The sequence below is a fragment of the Galeopterus variegatus genome, unplaced genomic scaffold (genome assembly GCF_000696425.1).
Source record: "Galeopterus variegatus unplaced genomic scaffold, G_variegatus-3.0.2 Scaffold6364, whole genome shotgun sequence".
In the NCBI taxonomy this organism is placed as follows: Eukaryota; Metazoa; Chordata; class Mammalia; order Dermoptera; family Cynocephalidae; genus Galeopterus; species Galeopterus variegatus.
Window position 1 is genome coordinate 77,071 of NW_007732475.1, and position 11,363 is coordinate 88,433.

The 11,363-nt window shown below is 54.9% G+C and overlaps 1 protein-coding gene across 1 annotated transcript in view; it reads right to left on the minus strand.

The window, feature by feature from the left end:
- Positions 1-1,777: 1,777 nt before the first annotated feature.
- The window catches only part of ANO9 (anoctamin 9), a 15,710-nt gene continuing 6,124 nt past the window's right edge, over positions 1,778-11,363 (minus strand). Inside the window, exons 16-24 of the mRNA XM_008590781.1 lie at positions 4,747-4,804; positions 4,555-4,652; positions 4,292-4,434; positions 4,045-4,197; positions 3,126-3,273; positions 2,384-2,485; positions 2,216-2,309; positions 1,964-2,076; positions 1,778-1,860 (exon numbers count right to left, since the gene is read on the minus strand). Coding sequence (XP_008589003.1) covers positions 1,833-1,860; positions 1,964-2,076; positions 2,216-2,309; positions 2,384-2,485; positions 3,126-3,273; positions 4,045-4,197; positions 4,292-4,434; positions 4,555-4,652; positions 4,747-4,804 — 937 coding nt within the window. The 3' untranslated portion in view covers positions 1,778-1,832. The remainder of the gene's footprint in view (positions 1,861-1,963; positions 2,077-2,215; positions 2,310-2,383; positions 2,486-3,125; positions 3,274-4,044; positions 4,198-4,291; positions 4,435-4,554; positions 4,653-4,746; positions 4,805-11,363) is intronic.

Here is an 11,363-nt window from a genome sequence, read left to right on the forward strand (position 1 = left end):
GGGTGCGCAGCGGCGACCGCTCCCGAGGTGGCGGCAGGTGCAGCCCCGCCCCGCAGCCAGGGCGAGGGCGGACCCGAGTGTCCCGCTTTGCGCCCGAGGCTGGCGCTGGAGACTGTCCTGCGCTCGGCGGAGTCGGGAGCGGCAGCGCCCTGGCCCGGGGCAGCGGCCAAACCCGCCCCACCAGCCCGCGGAGAGTCTCGGAGCCCTGGGGGCTCCTCCGCGGACGTTCCCCCGGGCCCTGGGGCGCCTCTGCGGTTTTGCCTCTCCTCTCCCGGCCCTCCCGCTCCTCCGGGAAGTCTGCCTTGACCCCCACCCGGTGACAGGCCCCTGACATCTTCTCTTGCCACCCCAGCAGCTCAGGGGCAGGGAAGGCAGGACCTCGGTAAGACGCCCCTCACTTGGAAGCCCATGGAAAACCACACTCCAGACTTCCCACACTCTGGGCCTCAGTTTCCCATTTAGCCCTGAGGGCAGACATAATCCACCAGACCGCCTCTACACCACGGAGCCTGAGAAATCAGCACAAACAGGTTTCACTTTATTATAGAAAGTTCTGTCAGCTGAGGGCAGCCAGGCCCATCCAGAGAGAGCCAGAGAGGTGAGCTCAGGAGCCCCCCACGCAGCCAAGATAGAGGCAGAGCAGGATCTGGGACCCAGAAGTCAGAGGGAGGCCCAGGAAACTTGGGCCAGCTTTCCTGCATCGTGACTGCATGAGAAGTCCCATCCCCCCAGTTCTATGGGTGCCAGGGTTCACCCAGAGTTTAAGTCAAGGGTGTGCCAAGCCTGACCCCTTAACAGGAGCAGGTGTCATACGCCATGTGTGCTGCTCCAAACCGGTGTTCTCCACACTGCCGGTCAGGAAACTGAGGCACAGTGCAGCTCAGGGGCATCCAAGCAAGGACCTAAGAGGCAGGCCCTCTAGCACCGAGGCCGCGCCCCCTGCCAGCTCCTCCCGGGCTGTCTGCTGCTCTGCGCACCTGGTCTGTGCCACCACCTCTCAGGACTGCCTTCCACAGGCGCGACGCGACGGGACGACCCCCACCGTCCCACCCCACCCCACATCCTCCAGGTCACTGGCCAGGTCGCGCATAAAATCGCCTGACACTTGCCCCTACAGCCCTTCCGAAGCGCCCCAGGGTGCCCTGAATCTAGAGCCAAGCCTGGACCCTCCAGTCCCCTGCACTGCCCTCCGCACGCTCCCCCGCACCCCGTGCTTCCAAGAAAGCGCCGGCTCCTCCCGCCTCAGGTGGGGCTGCTGTCCCCAGCCACTGCGATGGCGGCCCGTGTGGAACTCCTGCGAACACCCACATATACACATAGGCTTCCTAGCACCCCGTATACACGGGCCTTCTTATAGCCACCCCTCAGCGCGCACGCGCGCACACACACACACACACACACACACACACACACACACACAGGGCCATGGGCAGGGGTGCGAGGTGGTGGTGGCAGCATGTGTGGAACTCCTGCGAACACCCACATATACACATAGGCTTCCTAGCACCCCGTATACACGGGCCTTCTTATAGCCACCCCTCAGCGCGCACACGCGCACGCGCACACACACACACACACACACACACAGGGCCATGGGCAGGGGTGCGAGGTGGTGGTGGCAGCAGCTCTGAGTCTCTTCTCCTGGTCACCAGCGCCTGAGGTCGCTGCTGAAGGAAGGAGCGTGCGGAAAAGGCGGCGGCCCCGGCGAGGCGCTCCGTCCCTCTCCCCCGGGCCCGCGACGCCCAGCGCCCTCCCACCTTCCCCGGGGTGGACCGCACAGCTCTGAGTCTCTTCTCCTGGTCACCAGCGCCTCTCGACCGGCTCTGGGTCCCCTACACATCTGTGCTCTTGGTGCTGAAGCTGGAGCAGGGGTGGGATTGGTGGGGATCAGGGGCCAGGCCCTACCCCAGGCCTGGGGCCTGCCCCGCCCAGCCCGGCCCAGCCCAGCCACGGCCTCCCATACCACATCTTGTCCCGGAGCCTCTGGTACTTCTCCTCCAGGACCCTGTTCTTCACCGACTGAGGGACGTCAGGCACGAACCAGGCAGCAACGAGCTTGATGCACAGGGCCACGTGCTGCGGACAGGCGGCAAGGCCAGGAGAGGCCCAGCAAGGTCAGGGGCTAAGTGGGGACGTCAGGGATCGGGGCCGGGGAGGAGGGTTGGAGAGAGAACCCCACCCCCACCCAGGGGCCCCTCCCCCTAGTCTGGCCCACCTCAAAGAGGATGACGAAGGCCAGGCGAATGGCCAGAAGGAACCAGAACTGCTCAGACAAGTTGTAGTCATGGGCGTTGCGGTAGTCGCGGTACCTGGGGTAGGGAAATACCTGAGGTCAGAGATCAGGAGTTCAGAGGGTATTCATGGGGGATGGGGGGTTCCACACCTGCACTCCGTCACATTTTCCGAGCCTTCAATCCTGACAGGGTCCTGGAAGTCCTTGGTGTAGAAGATGGACAGACTGTGGTTGATGTAGCCCGTGAGGCAGCTGGGGAGAGGGAGAGAGGTGCATGGGGCCAGCGTGGGCTCCAGGGTGTGGCCCCTCCATGGGTGCTTCCCAGGGCTAACCTGTTTCTGGTAGGGCAATCAGAGTGGTGTATGTCACAGACCACCTCTCCCCTCACCCCGTGTGGGAGAGGACCCACTGGCCAAGCTCATCACCATCCCTGGGGAGACTAGGGAGCCTGAGGGTCTCTGGGTTGCCTTCCCTGCCAGGGGTTGAGGGGGCACTCCTGGAGGCTGACCCCTTAAAGACCTGTCTGCAGTAGTGGTGGTGCCCTCAAGGGCCAGAGGAACTGAATAAGATTCTGTCCTGCCCTCCTCTGCCAGAAGCAGGACATAAAGGGTCTGAGAAGGGGCCATTCTGGTAGTGCCCACTGAGAAAACAGCTGGGTTTGGGACCTTAATCCCCATCTGGGGTCCTAGTCAGTTGTCCCTTGGCTGTAACCCAGAGTGTGCAGGTTGGTGTGGGCAGGGCAGGGGCCACCCCAGGACCCAGCTTCAGTACAGTCCCAGGTGATATTGGCAGTACCCAGCCCTTCCCAGGAGAGAGAGCCTAGGCTCTCCTGGGACTTGGCTGTGGTCGGGCCAGTTTCTCCCAGGGGCCTCAGGTAAGTCTTAGGGCTTACTCGATTCGAGGGTGGGCCCCACGTCGGCATGGGCCATAGCGGTACTTGTAGACCACTCGGGGGATGAACTCAGATGTGAAGGCGATGACCATCCCATTGGCAATGACTGCCAGCACACCAATGGTCTCCAGCACCTGCAGCCAGGTCCCTAGGCCAGAGCAGTGGGGTGAGGTGGTCAGGCTCCTCTAGCCCTGATCTGCTGGTACTGCCCACCCCACGCCCCAAGGCTGGAAGCCTGGCTGGCCAAGGGGCGTTCTCATGCCTCTGCCTATGGTGCCCCATCGTGGCCACAAGGGCCAGGTTATTCATTAGGAAGTCCCCAGCCAAGACAGATTGAGAGTGGCTCAGCTCTCCTGCAGCCCCTTCACCCTGACATGGACAGGGAGCAACTCAGGTGTTCCCTGGACCCTCATGTTCTGCTTGAACTCTTCAGCTGCCCACAAGCCAGGGTCTCCTCCAGGGTCCCCTCCAACCTGGGGCCTCCCTAACAGCTCTGTCTCTCTCGCTCCCCCTCCATCCAGCCCTGTAGCCCCTCTGTTCCTCTCCTGACACCAGTCCATCTCCATGTGGCCAGTCTGGGCGACTGAGGCCACCTGCTGTCTCTTCTGCCTCGGCACCCCTTGGGGCTGCAAGTTCTTCAGTAGGATTCTAGTGGCTTCAGGGAGGGACCTGCAAGGTGTACCCCAGACCTGCCTGTTCCTGGGGACTGAGGCTTCGTGGTCTCAACCCCTATCCTAGGCAGACCCTGGGGAAGGGCTGGGGGGGCCTCTGTGGGGTGAGGGGGTTACTTAAAAAGATTATTTCAAGGTGACCTGGGGTGGGCCAATGGACACCCCACAGGTCTGAAGCTGCCGGTCCCAGTGCCCCATGCTGGCTGGAGCACCCCACCCTCCTCAGCAGCCACCCCTTGGGGCCTGACCCATGTCCTTGGCCTTGCGTGGCACCAGGCGCCGCTGCAGCCGAACCATCTTGATGGCGTCCAGGCGGATCTCCACGAGGTTGCTGAAGAGCGCAAGCAGTGGGGCCAGCGGGAAGGCGGCCACGAAGATGGTGGTGAAGCCGTACTGCATCACTGCGGGGACAGGCACGTCCCCTCGTCACCTCGTCACCTCGGGGCAGGGCGCCGCCCCCCGGGTCCCACCGCCACCCCGCCCCGCACCACGCACTCATCTCCATGAACTCATCGAACAGGCTGAAGGGGGTGACCGCGTTCAGGAGGTAGTCGCGCTGCCATTCCCGGAGCTCGGGGTCCCGCGACATGCGGCTGCGTGCAGAGGCCGCCACGGAGCGGCACTTGTGGGCCAGCCACCTGGGGGCGACGAGAATGGGTGGGGACAGGAGCGGTGCTGGGGGCTTGGGCGCAGGAGGGACGGGGTCCTGAGGGTCCGGGTGCTGGGGGGCCAGGGGCAGGGCAGGGGGCTGTCCTCACGGGCCCAGGTACTCCACGCAGTTGCTGAGCGTTTGCTTCAGACCCATGATAATGGCCATCTGCACGAACAGGTCCATCATGCAGCCGCTGAGGTGGCACTGTGGGGGTCAGCGAGAGGGGCTCAGGGACGGGGAGCTTCAGCGGAGGAGGGAAGTTCAGGGACAGGGCAGTGAGGCCTTGGGACTGACTGACCTCCTCCAGCCTCCACAAGCCGGCCAGGCGCGTGGACTTTCCAGGGTGACCGTTGATCCTGGGGAGGAAAGAGAAGCTGGGAGGAGGCGGGGGCCAGCACCTGTCCCTGATAGGGAGAGGTGGTGGGGGACGAGGGGAAGGAAGAAACAGGACCGGCAGGGAGCAGGCCCTGCAGGTGGGCAGAGGCGTGACCAACACCGCTCACGTCCAGATGCGCCCCACCGCACGCGCGCTGACACGCATGCACAGCAGAAGCCCAGCCATCCACACGGACAAGCTCACGGGCTCGGACACACTCTAGACAAGGTCTGTTAGGCGTGGCCTTCGCTTCTCCCACCAAAACTGCACATAGGGTTATTTTGTGTTTAAAACCACCTGCTTTCCATAACCTGATAAAAAATATAAACTATCTTAAACCAAAGGTCAGGCTCACGTTCAGTGGGGAAACCCTGGAAGCATTCCTATTGTAGTTCAAAATAATTATTATGTAACATGGGTCTGGAATTACTTGCAGATAGGTGAGAGGAATATAAAGCGGAAAGCCAAAATAAATCAATCGAAAGACTGCGTGGATAAGTCAACTGACCAGCACTCAAGTGGACACAAAACTGGTGTTCAGCTGAACTGGATTTCCTTTCTGCAGCAAAGCCACTGGGGAGATGTGGCCTGAGAAACTATGTCACAGACAGTAGCAAAAGTTACAGAATAACTAGGATGACATTCACAAGAAATCTGCGGGATCTATATGAAGAAAGCTACAAAACTACTGAGGAACATTACAGAGTCCGGAGGAGAGAATCTCGCTCTTCAACAGGAAAACCCAGGGACGTATTTGAGGTAGGCAGAGTGACAGGCCCCCAAAGACGTTCACATCCTAATTTCTGGAGCCTGTGAATTTGTTATCTTACCCAGCAAATTTCATCTGACAAGGCAGATGGTACTAAGGTTGCTAATCAGCTGACTTTAAGATGGGGAGGTTATCATGGGTTATCTGGGTGTGTCCAGTGTAATCACAAGGGTCCCTAAACGAGGAAGAGGGACAGCCACAGAGACACCCTGATGAGAAGGGCTCAGCCTGGCCTTGCTGCCTTTGAAGATGGAGGAAGGGGCCATGAGCCAAGCAATTCAGGCGGCCTCTAGGTGCTGGAGAAGGCAAGAAAGCGGGTTCTCGCCTGATGAGAAGGGCTCAGCCTGGCCTTGCTGCCTTTGAAGATGGAGGAAGGAGCCATGAGCCAAGCAATTCAGGCGGCCTCTAGGTGCTGGAGAAGGCAAGAAAGCGGGTTCTCCCCTAGAGTCTGCAGAAGGAACACAGCCCTGTGGACACCTTGATTTTAGCCCAGTGAGATCCATCTGAGACTTCTGGCCTACAGAACTGTAAGATAATGAAGTTGTGTTGTTTAAAGCCACTAAGCTATGGTCATTTGTTATGGCAGCAATAGAAAACTAATAAGTATCCATGGCAATTCTCTCTGAAATAATGTGTGATTTTGCTGCAATCTTAAGGTAAATCCCACAGAATTTTGAGGGAGTTTGACAAAATGATCCCAAAATTCATCTAAAAGAATAAGCATATGTAAATAACCATCAAAAAAAGTTAAAAAGAAGCATATTAAGAGCAGCTAACCCTGACAATAGAGCATAATGCAATAACACTTAAGACAGTAAGGTACTGGCCCTAGAATTACTAGAATCCATGAAAAGACCAAAATATGTAAGTGAATAATGGAGTTTGGTGTATGAAAAAGAAGGCATTTCAAAATAAGGATGAGGGGGTGGTGGGCTAGTCAGTAAATGGTCTGAGGACAACTGGCTGCCATTTGGAAAACAGTAACACAGACTCCCCTCTTTTACCCCTTGCAACAAAACAAATTCCTTATGAATCAAAGATCCAAATGTTAAAAATTTTAAAACCGTAATTAAAGGAAATCACAGCTGAACACATTTTTAATCTTGGGGAGGGCAAGACCTTTTTGAGATGGCATGAAACACAGAAACCATAAGAGAACATACTGACAAACCTCACCACACAAAAAAGAAACTTTGCTTCTGGTGCAACACAGGCAACTGGATACACTTTCACTGCCCTTTTCCAAGAGACTCCACGTGCAAAGAGGCACTGCACAGAACAACTGAGGCCTTAAGCTCTGGGGCCGGGCTTTCTGGCTTCTCTCTGTTCTACCACCTTTGGGCTATGTGACCCAGAGGTAGTATCTTAACCTCTCTGGGCCCCAGTCATCTCATTTGTGAAATAAGGATAAAAGAACTCCTGCTCCATAGGGCTGTTGTGCAGATCAAATGAGTTGATGACATGAAGAATTCAGGATTTAATGCCTGAATGTGCAGTAGACGTAGCTGTTATAAAGACCCCCGTCTGCCAAGAAAAATTGCTTCAGTCCTTTGTTCTTCAGTACGAGTCACAAACATTCAGTCACAAGAGGGAGACCAGCTATGTAAAGGAGAAGGGTGTGGGAAACAGGAAAATGGACCCTTTAGTAAATAAAAGATAATTAGGGAACAGATGAGAATTTAAGGGTAAAAAAAAAAAATTGACATCAGCAAGAAAATAGTGCATCTATAAAAACAAGGAAGGGAAGCTGCAAGTAAAAAATAGAGGACAAAAAAAGAACTCTTGGGAACTAAGACTTTAATTGTTAAACTTTAAAAAAACAGTAGAAGGACAGAAAGACGAAGTGAAGGAGATCTCCCCAAATGTTGAGTGAGAAGACACAGATACAGAACATTTGCAAGAAAAAGGTGAGAGGACAAATCCCAGAGGACCGGGGCTCCAGAGAGACAGGGCAGAGGGGAAAAGTAAAAACTTGATAAAAGATTGTTTAAAAAAGAAAACTGAAAGAGCCTAAACGGGACACGGATTTTTTTCAGTGGAAAGGCCCACCTATTGCCCAGCACAATGCATGATGAAAAGACCCCCCCCCCTCGTACTGTTCCCCAGTTTAGAGAGAAGATCCTAAAGCTTCCAGAGGGAAAAAAGTAGGTGTTCTAGGAAGGAAAGAAAATCAGATTTCCTGCATACTTTCCCCCAGCCACTCTGCAAACTAAAAGATAAGAGTGCAGTGTCTTCCACGTTCTGAAACAATCTTTTCGAACCTAGATTGCTTTACCCAGCCCTGCCAATCACATGCAAGGGTAGAAAAATGACATTTTTAGACATAAAAGAATTCAGAACGTTTACCTCCCAAATATACTTACTTATGAAGGCAAAAACCAAGAAAGAAGAAGGCTTGGTAACCCAGGAGATGGTGGACCCAACCCAGGAAAGCAGCAGAGGCAAGTCCCAAGAAGACAGCTGAACGAGAGGCCTGGGCCAGAGAGCAACCAGCCCAGCAGGGAGGTCGGGGAGGGCTTCCAAAGAAAGTTCCTGGGAAAAAAGGACTCAATGCAATGGGCAGTATGATATAGAGAGGCTGGATAAACTTGGGGGTATGATAAAGGCATGCAAGAAAAAAAAAAAAAGGCAATCAGAAACTCCGGGAAAAATAAAGAGCCATTCAATAAAAAATGGTCCAAATATGAAGCAAAGTAAAACATGATGCGATTTTAAGAAAGTGACAAAGTCAAATAAAAAAGAATCTACTTGGCTTTGGTGCTACAATAACCCAACAAAAATGCTCAGATGATATAAACAGTCAATCTAGAGGAAAAGAAATGCAATGGTCAATAGATATCTGGAAAGATGCTAGACCTCACTAATAATTTTTTAAAAGGCACCTTTAAAAAATGAAAAGACTTTACCTATCAGTTCAAGATGAAGCCTGCAGCCACCATGGGTGGCTTTGCCAGTGAGCACAGCCTTTTGGGAGGTTGCTTTAGCAATATCTACCTAAATTTAAATGCACACTCCCAACCTCCAAAATGCCTGGCTGCTGATACCTCTACCAGGTATCACCTTGCAGGTGGAAGGGAATTGGATAGGTCTGTAGCCCATCTGCAACACCAAGCGGGGCCTTGAGCCTACAGGGAGAAGCATCTGGTAAGCAACCCAGCCCTGCTCAGGAACCCCAGGATGCCCCAGGACTTGGGCACCCTTGGTGGTTTGGGGGGCACTTGCTGGGGGAGATGCAGGCCCAGCCGCAAGGCCCCTGGGCCTCCTACTTGACCCCTGGACACCACCCCCTCAGGAAGACAAGGTCCACTGGGCAATTGGACACCAAAGATTCAGATCACAGGGTTGGGCCAATGGTCATTGGGGCACCATGCCATCCCTTCCCCAGCTGGGCTCCCAGCTCACTGACAAGCATCTTCCGCCTCCAGGCTGGAGAACAGGGACTCACCTCCAGGAAGCACCAGAATGGGACTTCCAGAGTGAGAGATCCCAACAGAAGAGACGTGGCTCAGAGCAAAGCCATCGGCATGTGCCTTTCTCCATCACGGGCAGATGGCCAAGAATCCAGCACATCTGAGGAAAGTCTCTGACCTCAATATCAGACCAGCAAAAGAAAGAGCATAAGAGGAACCCAAAAGGAACTGAAGCAATGCCAGAGTGGAAGACAAAAAGAGGCACTGTCCCCAGACAGGAAAGGCCGCAGTGTCCAGGGGCTGAGAGGACCTGCATGTCAGAGGAGCCCTGGAGCTAACACGAGCAGGAAAGGCCCACTGAATCATTAGGAAATAAAGTCGGGAAAAACTCCCAGAAGGTGGAACAAAAACATAGAAAATTAGTCCTTTCAGAAGCTCCAATTTCCAAACAAAAAGGGGCCAGAGACAGGAGCAGATGGAGAGAAACATAGTTCTTTCAGAAGCTCCAATTTCCAAACAAAAAGGGGCCAGAGACAGGAGCAGATGGAGAGAAACCAATGATAAGCCCAAAATACATAAGCACCACTCAGAACCGACGGAGTCAGGCCCAGCAAGTACGCAGTGACTTCTTTTCATTTGACAAATATTGATTCTACACACCAGGTCTGTTCTAGTCGCTGAGAACAGTCAACGGGCACGTGCCCACACTCCCCTCTGGAGCTGACATTCCCATGACAGGCAAATCACCAGCGCCAGGCGTCCTGGGCCGCTGAGGGCAGTGGAGGAAAACAGGCAAAGAGAAGTGGGCAAAGAACTGCAGCGTGAAGAATGTGACTGTGAACTTTCTCTCTCGCTCTGAGAAGGTCCTGGGCTTCTCTGAAAGAGACATGGCCCGGCCTGTCCCCTGCCCGTCCCTCACTCGGAGGAAAACAAACAGGGCAGGGGTGCAGGAGGGGCTGGGGCGCTGAGGGGGCCGGGCTGTCAGCCACACAACCTGAAGGTGGGACCCCCACACGGGATGCACATGGGGGACTTGTTTGTGGACTGGAAAGGTTGGAGTGCTTGGAGGTGTGAGCTCAAGACAGGGGTGTGGGCATCTCAGTGCATCTAAATGGTGCTTCTGATGGTGACTAAAGTCACAGTAGCAGATACGGTGTGTAGACGGGAGGGCGGACAGCTGGGACAGAGGTCAGGAGGAGAGGAAAAGCCAACAACAGACGGTGAGGAGGAAGCGGGAGCGAACCAGAGCCCGACGTGGAGGTGGGAGAATGTCTGGTCGCGGTGTGTCTGTATGATGGTGGAAATAATCCAGCAGAGACTAAAAAAAAGCTGGTGAAGTAGTGGGGAGAGTAGGAGTTGCTGAGGCACGCTGCGATGGAAAGGGCCACCAAGACGCAGCACAGACAGTTCCAGGGGACTGGACAATGGGAAGATGCACCAAGAGCCAGAGTCGCCCCAACGTGAGCAGCAAAGCATCCTCCAAAGGCCTGAGAGGAAACGAGGACGATGTGGATTCAGGGACAAGGGTCCTGCACGTGCAGGGTGAGGGGCCTCCGGGAAGACAAGGCGCCAGAGGGGTCTCCAAGGACAGACCAGGTTGCGGGACCCCCGTGTCGTTGAACATGCTGAGAGGTTTGTTTTTAAAGTTCTGGTAGAGAGTTTTGGATGAATCGGCGGTGTGTACGTACCTTACAAAATCTAAGCAAACGCGCCCTAGACAGAGCAATCATTTTCTTCAGAGAGAACAAAAAATGTGTGCACTGATTGGCCCAGAAAGGCCCATTTCACTAATGGGGGGGGGTCTGTGACAAGGATGCCCTCAGCAGCTTTGTCTATAAAGCTCAGAACTGGAGTGACCCCCAAACGTCCTTCTATGAAGCTCAGAACTGGAGTGACCCCCAAACGTCCACCAGCTGACGTGGTTCAGTGAGTTCCAGAACATCCCACAAAGGCTGTGCTTGAATGCAGACCTGAGCAGAAGACGTCCAGAGTGCATTCTCAGTGTAAAAAGCAGGAACGACACTTACTGGACAAAAGCATTACTGTCGGGCTGAGCCCGTGGCGCACTCGGGAGAGTGCGGCTCTGGGAGCCCAGCAGCGCTCCCGCCGCGGGTTCGGATCCTATATAGGGATGACCGGTGCGCTCACAGCGCTCACTGGCTGAGCGTGGTGCGGCCGGTCTCAAAAAGGAAAAAAAAAAAAAAAAAAAAAAAAAGCATTACTGTCACTGGGTATGTTTGCACACGAACCGTAGGAAAGCCTAGAAGCCACCGCACTGCCACCGCATCGGATCGTGGGTGGGGGGTGAGCAGTGGGGTCTGCTCTGGGCTTCGGGCACAGGTTTCTCTGTTGGGTTTCTG